This window comes from Lepidochelys olivacea (assembly GCF_965140295.1).
Source record: "Lepidochelys olivacea isolate rLepOli2 genome assembly, chromosome: 2".
In the NCBI taxonomy this organism is placed as follows: Eukaryota; Metazoa; Chordata; order Testudines; family Cheloniidae; genus Lepidochelys; species Lepidochelys olivacea.
In genome coordinates, this window is record NC_140412.1 from 61,953,061 (window position 1) to 61,970,028 (window position 16,968).

At 37.7% G+C, this 16,968-nt stretch overlaps 1 protein-coding gene across 4 annotated transcripts in view; it reads right to left on the reverse strand.

The window, feature by feature from the left end:
- CSPP1 (centrosome and spindle pole associated protein 1) overlaps positions 1 to 16,968 on the reverse strand; it is a 178,537-nt gene that overhangs the window by 156,999 nt on the left and 4,570 nt on the right. For all 4 annotated transcript variants that reach the window (XM_084619083.1, XM_084619082.1, XM_084619080.1 and 1 more), the window contains exons 2-4: positions 13,820 to 13,984; positions 11,059 to 11,170; positions 7,026 to 7,122 (exon numbers count right to left, since the gene is read on the reverse strand). In XM_084619083.1, coding sequence (XP_084475209.1) covers positions 7,026 to 7,122; positions 11,059 to 11,160 — 199 coding nt within the window. In that variant the 5' untranslated portion in view covers positions 11,161 to 11,170; positions 13,820 to 13,984. The remainder of the gene's footprint in view (positions 1 to 7,025; positions 7,123 to 11,058; positions 11,171 to 13,819; positions 13,985 to 16,968) is intronic.

Genomic DNA, 16,968 nt, shown 5'->3' on the forward strand with positions numbered 1-16,968 from the left:
ACTCATGGCCACAAGAAGCAATGCTGTTTCTTCATTCAGCCTTTCTACTCTAAAGTTCTGAATTCTCTCTCACATCACTTAGACTATCAAATATGTTGTGACAGAGATTCATATTTAGCCCTGCTTCAAGACTGTTTTAGGATTTTGAAATTGTTACACACTAAAATATATTTGCTACACAGATTACTGTCCTCTGAAATCAAAACTGATTTTGAGAAATTAGAAACAAATATCTTTTTGCCTCAAAAGACTAATCATTATTTCACTTGGCATCTGAAGAAAAAGAAGAGAGAATGGCACAAAGTTAAACTAACAGGACAAGAAACACCAAGACCTAGAGCCAAATTTTGAAGGCTTAACATTTTTATCTTCTCAGTCCATATATTTATTTATTGAGCTGAATATAATCATTCTCCTGTAAACAAAGCTTTTTATTTTCTTCCCCAGCACTATATCATTTATCATCCTTTAGTTACAATGGGGAGGGGATGGAAGATTGTTGTAAAGTATCGTTGCCAGTGATAACCTTGAAAGTATTTCGACTTCAGCATGGTCTAATTGGAGTGAGCCAGCAGACTAGAAGCAAGAAATTTTAAAATTTTATTCCCAGGTCTGTTCCTGATTTACTGTGTGGGTTTAGGCAAATCTGTTTGCCTAATTTCCATCACTTCAGTTACACCTAGTGAGGATTAGTTAACATCTATATAGTGTGTTGATACATGAAGCACTATGTAAATGTTAAGAATCGCTAATCCTGGAGTACTTTAGATGGCTGATAACTCATTTTTTCATTACTATCTTTACAAAGAAAGAGCAAGAAAAAAATGGCATAATGAAAGGATGCACATGATTGTCTTATGACAGTTCCAGCTGAGCCAGGTTAGGGCATAACCAATCCAGTCATAATTTGTGAGCCAATCTGCCACCTGTTAAGTATGGACTCAGAAAGAGAAGAATATCAGAACACATTTTTGTGTTTGTTATTTTCTTACTGGCATTTATAGATTTCAGTTGATGGCTGACAGAGGAGAGCTGCACAGGTGAGCTTCCATCCATAGCTGCTGGCTATTAGGAGCCATTCTGGTTCAGTTTTTATAAAATGTGGGACAGATTGGAGAGAATAAGGTAAGAGTAAGTGTTTTTTATTTAAGAAATTTTACCTCTACTCTTTTTTTTAAAAGCTACACTCTTTTTAAAGCTATTCTAACCATAGTTTCCATAGAAACAACAGCCAACCAGAGAGGAATTTCAGCTGCCTGCTGTTGATTTAGATTCCTAGGGAATTTAACGTTGAATCAGCCTTTAAAAAAAAACAAAAACCAGAAATGCCACAAGTAACTAGCAGCTTAGAGTAAAAAACCGAGACCTGGAAATGCCAATTTAAGAAAAAAAAGTCTATGGAATCTGGGCCTAATTCTGTTCTCACTTACAGCAGTAAATCCTCTGAAGCCAATGAAATGTCATTAGTGTAAAACGAGTGAGAAATCATAAATCTGGTCTTTTGTCCCTAAGTCTAAGGTACTGGGGCGGGAAGGTATTTAAAGTTTCATTTTATTTGTTAAAATGATATTTTGGATTATCCATCCAGAAAAACTCTGAAGAAAACATAATCACAACTGGATATTGACCTAGGAGTTTACTACTGTTATTAATAGTTGTAGTGAGGGCCTATGCAAGGGCAGGGTGGACAGATACTCTGAAAAGAATGGTTTTGGATAGGTTTAGAACTCTTTCTTTTTACAGCAACTTGGGCTCTGAGAGGGGCTAGGGGAGCAAAAATACTAAAACTATGTTTCTACTAATTTTGTGGATAGTCCTACTTTGAGTCATAGCCTTGCTCTTTCACTTTTGTTGGTATTATGTATACGGTTACTCAATATATTGTTAAAAGTCTTCTTTGTATGCAGTGGACAAACTTTGAACTAATAAAGGCAGTAATTAAAAAAAAAAAGTTTAAAATGTCACATCTTCAAGTGTATTTATTTAAATAAACTTTTACAAATATATTTTACTACTTTATATGTTATTTTTGAAATTATTAAAGCATGATTGTACTGAATAACTTCATTTTCCAAGTGACTGACAACACACTGCTAAATGCTCAAAAAAGCAAAAAGGAAAACCCCCACATCTGGCCTCTATTGCAATTTAAAGCAGCCTCAGGGTTGTTCTAAATCACATCAACTTATAATGGCCCCGCAGGCCATGTATCACCCTCACGGGACGGGGATGCATAGCATAGAGTTGATTATGTCAGCTGTATGGTAGCTGGCGTTTAAGGCAGTTTTCAGGCCACTAATCTATATTATTTAATTTTGTTTAAACAAAGTGAATACATTTTGTTACCAATCTGAGGGACTGTTTTCAGAAATAAGGCACTTCAGGTCATGTGGTGTTACAGAGCTCACTACTTCTGTGCCTCATAATCTGCATGAAGCATGACAATGACAATAGCAATGACACACACTATGTTATAACTTATTCCTTTATGACATCATGCAAATATTTCTGATAAGAAGTTACATGTGAGGTGGTCAATTCCTCTAAGCTCTGGCATTATTTCACTTTCATTCTCTGGACTGGAAGCATTTCTGGTCCCCTACGAAGACTCCCCACTTCTTTTTAGTCTCCTTGCTTTTATGATCACCCCTGGAATTATAACCTCCTACAGAGAGTGTCCTCACGCTAGGTCTTCCCTCTATTCCATCACAGACCACATACAGGGACTCAGAGTCCCTGTCATGGCAGAGAAGATTCTCATCACCTCTTTGGATTACTTCTGCTAAAGGATGGACTTTGTCTTAACAATGAATCAGGAGGCTGAGTTTCCTTTTAATTGAATTAATGTATGTAACCATCCACTTTAACAAGAGTATGATTATACTATCCATTTCAGTATCTAGAATGTGAGTAATTTGATGTGCATAATTCAATTTTTTAAAATATTTTATTAAAATTTAGTTAATTTTTAATTATCTGTTGGGAGTAGGGGGTTAGGATGGGACAAAACATCACCAAGCCACAAAAATTAGTTCCCAATATCACAGTGTATGGCCCAGCTGTTGACCACAAAAAGATAGATTTTGATCTACACGTAAGTCCAGATCAACTTTATTGTTCTCCATTTTTAAACCAGAAGTACTGGCATGATTCTCAGTGGAGTTATTCCAAATTTACTTGGGTAAAAGAAAGATCAGAATCTGGCCCAAACAATCTGTTATGCCACATACAGAGGTGACAATAATATCATATGCAGACCTTGTTTTCAGTCCACTGTCTTTGTGAGCATTTTTCTCTATCATGCATAAATATAACTTGTGATCATGCTGAAACATGTAATTATTAAACAAACAATTACTGAGTTGTACCTTTTTACCCCACTACTTGGACTGCATTCTTTTTCTGACATAAGAAATAGTTATTGTGTCACTGGCATTATTTTCATATTGTTACTGTAACCAATCTATAGACATTTAGGAATTTCACTGTTATGACTATACCACACCATCGTCATTAGCAGCTTCGTGGCAACAGAGGAAACATACTTCAGATGCACCTTTACCAAACACTCAAGACCCTACTACTTAAACTAAATAAAATCTTTACTAGCTCTTATCAGTACAATGCCCTCTGACAGTTGAACAGTTCTTAATCTATCCAGTGGATGGAATGGATACATGTATTAGTCAGTTCATTACAGCACATTAATAACTAATATATCTAGTGAAACTGAAGGGGCCTTGTCACAGTCATTGCGGGGAGGGGAGAAGAGTAAAATAATGAGTCCACCAGTACTCTATATTTTATGTTTCTACAGTTAAATCAATAAAACACTAATGACTATTGTAAACTAACTTATTGATCAACAACAAAAATGGCAAAAAATCTGAGACACATACTTATTCATGGGTTGTCTTCTACCCAAGTTTACCTTTGATGACTTCTGCTAGCAAGCAACACTTAATTGTCATTTTAGGTCATTCGTAGTGATGTCATTTCATACAGGGTAACATTAATGACAATAATACATAGTCCTCTGTTTTAAAATGTAGGCAAGATATTATGTTTTTGTTTTTTAACCTCACTTTTAACACTATAATTAATGTAAAGTCAACACATGATTAAACAGACCATACTTTTATGTTCAACCCCTCCTGCGTGAAATTCTGGCCCTACTGAAATCAAAGGGAGTTTTGCCATTGATTTCAAAGGGTCCAGGATTCCACATTTTTTTTTTCGAAATTATCATTCATTCAAGCACACTTCTGGAGTCATCACAATTTGCTTGTGAGTTATTTTTTTCAGTGCTGAAATTGTCACAGTACCTATAAGAAATTAAATTTAAATAGTTTATTCACTAGTTAACATTACAATCAAGAGCTGGGGAGAGACTTGTACACTGAACACAGTCCTTCCTCGTCTCTACTTTTTTTGTATGTGTTATCTCATACTTGTCTGTCATGTCTATTATTTAGATTATAAAATCCTCAGAGCAAGGGGCTGTCTTAAGTGTTTTCTGTTAAGCGTCTAGTACACCTGTGAGCATTACAAAAGCACTTATATTCTGAACACAGGAGTGAAATGAGAGTACTGCTCTTGCATCTACAATACACTTTAAAAACATCAATCCTCACAACACCTTTGAGATGAAGGTAAATAAGTATCACTAACCTCATTTTATGGATTGGAAAACTGAGGGAGAGAGAGGTGAAGTGATTTCCAAAGCCACAAAATAGAGTTGGTGCTATAGCCAGGATTAGAAATACACATTCATATAATACATGGTATTTGAAATAAACACCATTACTTTTCGATACTAAATATAGGTTTCATTTAGGGAACTTAACTTACCTTTAGAAATTAACAAGACCAGTTTACCTGGTTACATCTGGCACTACCTCCTTTACCATCATCTTGACAGATACCTATGCCCTGATGCCTCCACTGCACGTTACACTGTGGTGGCCCTAAAGGGTAGAACTCATTCCACATGGATCTCCTCCCAAGTTCATAAGCCCATACTTTTAAAAAATCCCTTTATCTAGGTGGTTTTGGTACTATATGCCATAAAGTTTTAATTGTTTACCCATTTAAATCATTGCCATTATTAATTATTTCTGCAACACCATGAAAAGGGGCACTTCAGAAATATTATTTATTTCATCTTGAAATTAAAAATATCCTTGGGGCTTTTTGGTCTTATCAAGTCCTTACATTCTTTAAAAACACACACCGACGAAATTTCCACTGACAGCAGTGCCATCTGCTGTTTCAGCTGACATTAACAACATGCATCACTGAATAAGAACTTTTTTCTCTCTATTTTAAAGAAGCAATTTTACATCTGATTTTACTCAAACAAAAATTAGAAAATGCTAATGGCAGCATTATTGTTTCCCTGAAAGGAGGTGAAGAAAGGACATCTCCACATTCTTGACAGGGGTTTGAGGGTGTCCTCCAACTTTCCATGCTTATTCACAGTCTAAATCTCTCAGCCCATCTGATGTTGTATTTACAGGAGAGTGCACAGCACAAACCATCAGTGCCACTAGGCCCAGTTCACAATTCAGTTACAACCATGTTTTTGTAACCAATTTGTGACACTTCCTTGACCACAATTTACAACAAACATGGTTTGAGTTTTGACCATTCTTCAGCTTTTTTCTTTCAAAGTAGTGGGTGAACAATTGTAATTGTAATGTAGTACCCAACATACTGCCTAACCTTGTTTGTTACATTCTGGGGTAACCAGAGCAGCTGCTATGTAGCACTTCAGCAAGGGATATGACTGTCCAAAAGAAAAACACAAAGAGCAACATCAGCAGCACAGATGGCAATGTACTTTGAGATCTCTTACCACAGGCAAGGTTAGGGGGTCCATACACAATGCAAAAAGAAAGTGTTCTGAACCAATCTCAGAAACACAGTCACATGCAAAATAAGGCATCTGGCAAGGGTGAAACTGTTAGCTGCAATGTTTAGTAACTTAGTGTTAACCCGATGGTGTGCACACACAAACCACAGCCAAAATTTTCACACTCAACTGCCCAAATGTAAGCTTTTACACAAATAGCCTGATATTTCAAAGATGATGAACATCCTCAGCTGTCATTATCTTCAATTAAAGTTGTAGGCACCTGACACCTTTGAGAATCAAGCCGTTTATTTAAGAGCCTACATATTGACTTAAGAGCAGTTTGAAAGTCCCCCAAATTTGAAAGTCTTGTCCCATGTTTAAAGTTAACCATGTTACTAACTGGTTACAAAGTTAAAATTGTAATGTGGAAAGGGCATAATTGATCGTGGTAGGCTGGGGGGCACTTATTTAAATAACATGAGGTATTGCTTGCTCCCAGAAATTCAACGTTTCCTTTGTTAGCAGTCCTTGCCAACCCAAAGAGTGAAACACTGTAGTTCCAAGTCTGACATACGTCTAGATGACCTTTGCCTTGTTAGGCTTCTCAGGAGATTTAGTCTATTTGTTTGAGTTCCTATCAGCCATGCCATGGTGACAGGACAAAACCTTATCCCAAGAGGCTGACAGAAAAAGCATCTTGTTTCTCTAGCTCCAAGCACAGATGCAGAACTTCCGGCAGGAAGCTGAAGGGGCGATCCACCTGAAATGCTATCCCAATATACAGTTTTCTTCCAGCAACCCGGAAAACAATAAAGACAGACACAAACCCTCTCTCAAAGTCTGGCAAATGGACATTAGCTCAAGACACAAAAAGAGCTCTGTGTAAGCTTGAAAACTCTCACCAACAGAAGTTGACCCAATAAAAGATATTACTTCACCAGCTTGTTTCTATAAAAAAAACCTGAGTTAACCTTAACTTTGAGGATAAATGCAACCTCAAAAAACTCAAGATGTTTAAAAGGATATAAACACTAAGTCCCTGAATTATTGTGATGCTCCTATAATTAAGAGTCCAAAGAATTCATTTTTTCTAAGTTGTGCAAAGATCTCTAAGATAGCACTTCACTATCTACACCTAAAAATGATATGTATTAAAGACATATCATACCTAGAAAATAGTTCTGTTGACTGTTTGGTGGTATATTTTCTTTAGCCATAGAGATTAACACTTTGCTGGTCTCAGAAAGCTTCTCTGCACCTTTGCTCTGAAAAGAAAAAAATGTATGTCTTTGCAAGAATAGATAAGGGAAATAGCCATAACATACTTGAAATAACATTATTTAACTTTTGACTGCAAAAAAGGGTTTTGGTTATTTAATACATTTAATAGACAGTATATTTCACGGATATTAAAAAGTAGCTCCTGTATTAATGCAATAATTACTCTGCTACATTTGATCTCCAACAGCACTTCAAATTGATTATGTGGTCAAATTGACTCACAGGGATTTCATAGCCTATCCATGCTCTGTATTTTTCCCCCAAGAGATCTGATCCACCTTACTTGGCACCAAGACTAGTCATCTGCTAAATAAGTGGTTTTCAACTGTTTTTCCTTTTCGGACCCCTAAAAAATGTGAATGGAGGTGTGAACTCCTTTAGAAATCTTAGTCTGTGGAACCCCAGAGGTCCACGGGCCACAGATTGAAAACTACTGTGCTAAATGAGTATCTGGGCATTGTGGGTCAAGTCCAGACCAGTGTCTCCACTGTTCGCCCACACCCACCCAAACAGTTAAACAGGAATGACTCGTTCATCTCACCCCACTCCTTGGAGCTGCTCTGAACAGCAGTTAGGCACTAACTTTAGGGGAGGCAAAGATGAAAGCCTGCCTCCTCTCAGCACCTTGAAAATGAAGCTATTATAGAAAATCACGGGTACATAGTCATGCAAGAAAACACGAGGACCATGCAAGAGACACCAGGAAGAGGGAATAAGATTATAATGGGTGAAACAAGAAATAGGAAACACAGCAAAGAGACAAATTGAAGAGTGGCACAGGACAGCAGGCAGGGGAAGGGGAGGAATAAATACAGGATTGGTGAACTGCAAAAAAAGCGTATTCTAGAAGCAGGAACTCTAACTAACCTTCCCCCACCATCCCAGAAAAAGAGTCCCAGGTTAGGCGAACAGGAACCTAAAAATCAACTGCAGGCAGGATAATGGGATGCATGAGATGGAACGGAAAGTTTAATTAGAAGTAATCTACTTAACTTTAAAGTAGGGCTTGTGTTTGAGGTTCATTGGCTACCAATTCAATAAGCACCAAAAATTATTAGACTTGGTAACTGAAAGACAGTCAACAGCCCCACCCCAAACTAATTTTTGCGTCCCCCTTTGAAAGTGAAAAGCAATGAATTCCCTCCATTTGAAATATTGCTTGAGGGAAGTGAGAGACAAACCCCTCCCACAAAGACTAAATTAAATCTTTGTCTCAGAACATGATTTGAGACACATTTAGCCAAGCATATTCGTTCAAGACTGCAGTCAATTAGTATTGAAATTTATCATGCTGATGTGTGGATTATTTCCGAGTGTTCTGCAGACAGTAGCTGTAACCTGTGTATTTGTAATTAAATACTACTAGTTAACAAAATGGAAGACTCTCTCTGATCACACATGTCATTTTGGACAATAAAAGTGCTTATAAACATTTTGAAATTTTACTTCAATTTCAACACTGCAATACTTGGGTTGGCAACATCCATAATGGAATGTTTATTTGTGAACAAAACAATCTCCAAACATACCCAAACCACAACCCACCCCCAAACATCTGACCAGATATGTTTTGCAGTGTGCCCTAGATATCCATATGCAGACTAGGTAGGATAGCAAATTCCAAAGTCTCAACCTGACTCAGAGGAAGTCTTACCAGCAACTCTTTCTCTTACATACTGAAGAAGGTAGGCAAGTCCCCAAGCCAGTTAGGGCTTTATAGGTCAGAACCAACAGGTGCACACATACAATGCTGACTAACCAAAACCTTCTTTTCATCAAGGGCATGATTCAGGATAGCTAGGACAGAGTCATAGAAATCATAGGAAAGCATAAAACTTTCTCCATGTAAGTACTCCCATTACTGAGCAAATTAAGGTGATCTGCAAGATTATCAGATCTTTATATCATTAGAATTAGGTGCATAGCACTCAAACAGGGCCAGGGGTATGCCAGCCCAAGTTTTTAAAGAGAACCTTCTTCCATATGTAGCCCCAGTCTCAAATCACATTATAAGCACCAGTGAAAAGCTAGCAAAGTTGTCAATAGGGGTAAGGCAAGTCTTTAGTTTTCTGACCCTTTCCAAAATATTAAGAACATAAGAACGGCCATACTGGGTCTACCAAAGGTCCATCAAACCCAGCATCCTGTCCTCTGACAGTGGCCAATGGCAGGTGCCCCGGGGGAATGAACAGACAGGTTATCATCAAATCATCCATGCCCTGTCACCCAATCTCAGCTTCTGGCAAACAGAGGCTAGGGACACCATTCCTGCCCATCCTAGCTAATAACCATTGATGGACCTATCTTCCATGAATCTATCTAGTTCCCTTTTGAACCCCGCTATAGTATTGGCCTTCACAACACCCTCTGGCAAGGAGTTCCAGAGGTTGACAGAGCCTTGCGTGAAAAAATACTTTCTTGTGTTTGTTTTAAACCTGCTACCTATTAATTTCATTTGGTGGCTCCTTGTTCTTGTATTATGAGAAGAAGTAAATAACACTTCCTTATTTACTTTCTCTATACCAGTCATGATTTTAATAGACCTCTATCATATCCCCCCTTAGTCGCCTCTTTTCTAAGCTGAAAAGTCCCAGTCTTATTAATCTCTCCTCATACAGAAGCCGTTCTATACCCCTAATCATTTTTGTAGCCCTTTTCTGAACCTTTTCCAATTCCAATACATCTTTTTTGACATGGGGCGAGCACATCTGCACACAGTATTCAAGATGTGGGGGTACCATGGATTCATATAGAAGCAATATGATATTTTCTGTCTTATTATCTATCCCTTTCTTGATGATTCCCAAATCCCTTTCTTGATGATTGTATGTGTTTGGAAACTTTTGAGCAATATTGGTGGAAAAACATATTTATTGGACATCCTCCCATAGGTACCTGCATGTTCCAGCTCATATCATCATTCAGATGCATTTCTAACAATGAATTCAGCCCTACTCTTGCAAACACATGCATGTGCATAATTTTATTCATGTGAGAAGGCCCACTGATGTCAATGAGACTACTCATGTCAGTAAAGTTATGCACATGTTTACATATTTGCAAGACTGGGGACTTTATCAGTACTTTTTACAAGAAAAAATACTTTTGATACCTCATGGAGTCTCGATGCTGCATTGCTAAATACAACTTCTTGACAACACAGGGGGGTTTCTCTATTTTGAAATAATTCTGAAGTATTGTTTAAGTGAAAAGTTTTTGAATAAATAGTGACAATCCCTGATTATGATAATCTGTACAAAAATAAAACAGTAAATAAATTTCACATGGCAAAAACACTAAGAAAATTTACCTATGACTATATTTTTTAAATAGAGCAAAAAAAATTTGACATTGTTTAGTGTGGTTCTAAATAAACAGCAAATACCTGAGACACAAAATACTCAAAAATATATCATAGTAATAATGAAGAAACTATCAAGTTAAAAATTTAATATTTTTAGTGTTATTACCTGTGGTCTGAATAGTACCTTACTGAACTGACCATTAAAAATTATTTATTTACTTATTTGTTCATTCTATTTGTATTGTTTATTTTTTGTATTCTTTAAGCTTGGATAATGAAAGCAGACTAATTCATTTCAAGGCAATTTTACTTTGAGGTTCTGATGTATGAGAGCAATACTTGGGTTGGCTTCCATTCGAATTTATAAAAGTTTTATACTGGTCTTCACATTTGTGAATATTTATTTAAAAGTTAAATGTGGTGGCAAATTTGATTTGACAGTGTCCCTATAAGCACAGATGTAAAATAATTTCTAATGGGTCTTTCTCCAACAGGTAACTCAGTAATACAATACCTTTATAAAGAAGAAACTCTTATCAGTACAATAGAAGCAAACTTAAACCAAGATTCCAACAATAAAACCGTTTGAAATAGGAAAATAATGTAGTAGTCTTACCCTTATCTCCATATAAGGAGGATCATTTTCAAGTTCTGCTTTGTCTTGTGCCAACTTGGCCTTTTGATCTTCAATAAACTGGTCTAAATCATTTACCATCATTTCTTCAATTCTAGGAAAGATACATATCATTGTACTAATATGGTTCCTCTTCAGTATAGGCAGAAATTTACGCTCAGTTAAACTATTAATAGCCTTAATCAACTCAAGTTTAGTCATCAAATTACTGCATCGATCTGCCTAAGAGGTGCAAACGTTAAAAAATTGTAAAAGACAACCTCCGCCCTAGAGATATCTGATCTAAAATGTTGCAGCCTTTGAAATTTCTCTTCAGAGAGAAATTAAGATTCCAAAAGACAGTCCCAATAATTTTTCAAATATAGATTATTCTATTCTCTTTTAAAAGATTTTTCTTTAACAAAATAATTTAATCCAGTAAGAGAACAATAATGAGCAGCTCCTAAATATGACAGATTTTCAACTGCTAAAATCTCTGAAAAGAATATTTAGCACTGATTAGTTTAGCAGTTTAAATTGGGAATTAGATCAGAGGAATGCCATGTCCTCCCACATTTTCCACCTATAGGAGGAGGGGAGAAAAACATCAAGATTACTAGTCAAAATAATGCAAAGGAGTAGGGAAAGAGACCCATTATAGAGCCTATAGTTGATATGATGCATTATAATTGTATTGTGTTCCAATAACTGATTATTTTATGAGTAATGAAACTCCAGTTCACTGTTGTTGCTTTAAACCTCAATCCTGCAATCACTTACACACGCTTAACTTCAAGCACATGCATAAATGTTTTCACGTTTGGGACCTTAATATGATCGATAAGCAAAGTGCCCAACTTTTTAAAATGTTGTTACTAGTTTTGCAGAAATAGCTTTATAACTTAATACCCTATAAACCCTGATTCCCAACAAAGTCAGTGGAACTACTTGCATGAGTAAAGGTTAGCAGGAATTTCACCTCAAGTGCAGTTTATTAATTGGCTCCCTTTTCATACTTTGCTTTTATTTAGATATCATAAAATTATAAGTTTTGTAGATCAAGAGAAAGCTTCCAACTATTTCCCCACACACACCCCCAGTGTCTGTCTTGTCAATTTAGTTGTTAGCACCTCAGAGCAGGGACCTTCTTTGACTTCATGTTAGTACAATGTCTATTTAGTACATAGCAGCCCTGATCTCAGTTGGGGCCTCTAAGCAGGGGTGCTGGAACATGTTTTATAGTGGGTGTGCTGAGAGCCATTGAACCAAACTGTAAACACTGTATATAATGGACACCATTTCAAGCCGGGGGTGTGGCAGCACCCCCCGCCTCTAGTTCCAGCATCTATGCCTCTAAGTAGTATCAAAATACAAATTCAAATAGGTCAAATTCATGACAGTGAAGTTACAGGTGAGATGAGTTTGGCCCAATAGTTAGAAGTTAGTAAATTCTTCAATATGATGTTTAAATGACATTCTATCTAAATAAAAGCAGAGTATGAAAAGAATGACAATGAACTGCATACAAGGCCAAATTCTGCTAATCTTTACTTATGCAAGTAGTTCCACTGACTGTGTTGGGAGTAAGGGTTTATAAGGTTAAGTCTATAAAGAGTACACATAAATGGTACTTCAAACTAAGGTGATAATTACAATCCCAAATCCTTCAACCATTATTCATGTGTTTAATTTTAATCACTTTAGTAGCCCCTTTGAAGTCAAAGGAGCTACTTAAGGGAGTAAAATTAAGCACGTGGGTAAGTGTTTGCAGTATCTGGGCCTAAGTATAAATTGCACAGAATTCACTTTGTAAGCTTACTGTTGAAACTATACTAGCAGAGACATAAAATGAACATACCCCCTTTCCCACAGTCAACAGGGGGATGTAAGCAGTGCTCTGAAGGAAGAATGGGGGATATGAGAGCGCATGCACTCCAAGAAAGTGACTGCCCCCTCAGGTCCGCCATCCACCATCTTCCCACTGGCTGGGGATAGGAGACCAGGTTAGCTGCTTTGCTCTGTCACCCTATCCATTCCCATACCTAGAATCAAAAGTGAGCTGAAACCTAGTGGTGGGCCTAAGCAGGTCCACCCCAAAGTACTTGTGACAAAGTGGGAGCTCTTTAACCCCACACTGCATCCAATTAAATGCCTGGAATGTCAGAACGGGTAAAAGAGATACAGCACCCCTTCCCAGTGTTAAATTAATAAAGTTGTGACCTTCCACTTAAATCCATCCCACATGCAGAGCACTACAAATCTGCGGATATCTGCTTTATAAAGAAAGAAAGAAATCACTGCAAAAAAATGAAATGTATGTGCAGTGTGATGTGATAGCAAATAAATATTGACTCCTGAGTTACAGTAAAATCTTAGGAAAAAGCAATTGCATTAAATATATAATGTTATTCTTTAATTAGCATTGTAAAAATATTAGGCGGTTCTCGTAAAGGAGGCAGTCCTGGGACAGCCCAGTTGTCTTTCTACTGATATAGGTCAATCAATTCTGAAAATAAATTCCGCATCTGATTGTCCTAAATCCTTAATCTCATTAGTTTTGCATACTGATGAAGTCAAAGGATAAAAGTAACGTGAAGAGAACACATGTTCCCAGCCACATACTTATATTATATTCAGCCTTGCAACACTACAGAAGGATCACTGAATCACAAAAGTTATTTTGAATGGAAAAAGTAACCTTTCATGGTAAGCACCCTACTATTCCATGTTTGCTCACACCAGCTATCTATTGCAGCATACTCACCTGCAAGAATACCAACGCAGTGCCAGTCATGCACCAAAAGAAGTCTCATTCGACTGTGGCAATTGAATTTCTGACCTTCACTTAGATTAGCATATATAAACACTGGGATTGTTTCCAAAAGAGTTCCGTTTCAAGTAACAGCACAATAGTATGATGATGCCAAACCTGGTTCAAGAGATTTTAAAAATTGGTAAGCGGATGTTGGTAAGCTCTAATACAGATAATATGAACACACTAATTTTTTTTACTTTCTAGCAGAGACTGCTGAAAAGCATCATGAAGAATTACAAAACAAAGATAAGGTATCTATTCAGTAGTCAACTGAAAGTGAAGAAAGCTCAAACTCCACCCTGAGTAAAACAAATTAATCAAACATACTAGCATTGTTGATTCAGGATGCCATCTTTCACGTGGCTAAAAAGGCAAGGAAGGCTGACAGAATTTGGCTGGGGAAATAATTAGATGTTTTATAGCTCACTCCTTTTTCCTTGGTAGACCTTTTTAAAAATGTGCATCAATTCATAAGCCCTGTGAAAGAAGCACGAGAGCCAACTGCCAAACAAATTATTAGAAAGGATTTGTTATACAGGAAAAAAAAAAAGGGTGCAAGGAGAGAGAAAAGGGGAAGAATAGGAGAAAACATGAAGTTTACTTGTACTTCAAAAGCAAACGATTAACATTTTGAGGGTTGTTGTATACATTGGTTCAGAAAATATTTTTGCTTAATAAAAATGTGAATGATTTATTTCTATTCAATTTTGTGATCTATAGTAGCAGCTTAAGAGGTCATCTCATTTTTAATAGTTTCTGGTTTTTTAGTTCAAAACCACAGAAAAAGCACCCAATTTCATTTTTTCAGCATTCAATTTTTTTTTCCAAGAAAAATTTAGAAACTAGCCAAAAGATATCAAAGTAAATTACTTTCTGAACAGGGATGCTGTGAGGATTAAAGGGACATCCTCAACATGCAAATCATACTTTCATCTGAAAATGTTTCTTCTAGAATTATAAATAACCCCTTAGGCCCCAATCCTGCAAAGAATTTTGTGGGTGTTAAACCCCTAAAATCATACGGAGCTCCATTAACCTCAGTTGGGCTCCATGTGGTTTACAGAGATCCCCAAATAGAGCTTATTCTGGTATTAGGACCACAAATTACTATAATTCACATATACTAGAGAAAAAAAAATGTTTTTTTTTCCCATTTAATTTGTGCATTTGACAGCACTTTGTGTATCACCATTTTCACTGTTTTGTTGACCACACACACACACACACACACACTTTTCTAGACCCTTCAGGAAGGTTATTACTAGTAAAAGCAGCAGAGCCAAAAATGAAGCAGCAGCAATCACCAGGCAGCTGTGTGCAGAGCAAAAGGCAGAGCCAGGAGATTGGGATCTGAGTATACTTGGTGGTGTTGCTCTCAGGCCCAACCAAAAACCCTTCTAAACATACACTAGGGAAGGAGAAAAACCTGTAACAATTTTTAAAGGAATTTTTTAAAATATATTTCAGAAGATAGTATTTAAAGGATACTCTTATAAAAATGATTTTCTGATGGCATACACCTATGCCTCTCAGATATATCAGCTAGAGTGTTTCCCTTCTTGATTATTTTCTTGTTCTCTGCTCTATGTTATGCTTTATATATCTCTAAATTGCACTCCACTAGTTGACTCTCTAATTATCATTAGGTATCACTTATGCAAATTTCCTTTTTTAGATGTTAACATGTTTTGCTCTTTGGTAAACTAAATGTTACGCTGAGTTACATTTTTTTAGCACTTCAGAGAAGCATTGCACTATATAAGTGTTAAGTATTATGTTAAGTGCTGCTATGTTTAGTTATTGACTAAAAAAAACGTAACTCAGTGTAACATTTAGTTTACCGAAGAGCAAAACATGTTAACATCTAAAAAAGGAAATTTGCATAAGTGATACCTAATGATAATTACAGAGTCAACTAGTGGAGTGCAATTTAGAGATATATAAAGCATGACACAGAGCAGAGAAAAGAAAATAATCAAGAAGGGAAACACTCTTGCTGATTTTCCTTCTAACAGCTAAGCAGCTAAGGTCCCAACCCTCCAATCTGATCCTAATTTTACTTAAGTAGTCCTACTGATTTCAATAGGACTACACATTAAAATTAAGCAAGGGCACACATCTATGCAGGACTGGTGCCTAAACATGATTCACTATACTAAGGGCTTGGCTACACTTGTGAGTTATAGCGTAATAAAGGAGCCCCGGAAGCCCTAGCTCACTACCTGTCCACACTGGCAAGGCATGTAGAGCGCTCGGTCTTTGCGGCTACAGCGCTGCTGGTACTCCACCTCGGTGGATGGAATAATGTTTGCTGCACCACTGCTGGAGCACCGCAGCACCAGTGTGGATGCCCTGGTCTGTTATTGCACTGTGATCGGCCTCCAGAAGTATTCCACAATGCCTGTTCTAGCCACTCTGGTCATCACTTTGAACTCTACTGCCCTGCCCTCAGGTGACCAACCGTCAGACCCGCCCTTTAAATTCTCTGGGAATTTTGAAAATCCCCTTCCTGTTTGCTCAGCCAGGCATGGAGTGCTCTCAGCAAATCTTTCCAGGTGACCATGCCTCCATGCACCAGGCAAGCCCCCGTATGGAGCAATGGCAAGGTGCTGGACCTCATCAGTGTTTGGGGGGGAGGAAGCTGTCCAGTCTCAGCTGCGCTCCAGCTGCAGGAATTATGATATCTTCAGGCAGATATCAAGGGCCATGCTGGAGAGGGGCCATGACCGGGACGCACTGAAGTGCAGGGTTAAAGTGAAGGAGCTGCAGTATGCCTACCGCAAAGCCCAAGAGGCAAACAGCCGCTCCGGTGCTGCCCCCACGACCTGCCATTTTTACAAAGAGCGGGACGCGAGGGGCAACCCCACCTCCATGCCGAGTACCACCATAGACACCTCAGAGGCCAGTGCAACAAGGCAGGAGAAGGAGGAGGAGCAGCAAAGCAGGAGCGAGGGTGCTCTGGTGGAGGAAGATACCCCAGAATCCCTAGACGCATGCAGCCAGGAGCTGTTCTCAAGCCAGAAGGAAGGTAGCCAGTCGTGGCGGCCGGCACTTGAGGAAGGACAAACACCAGAGGAGGTTCCCGGTAAGCGGCTTTT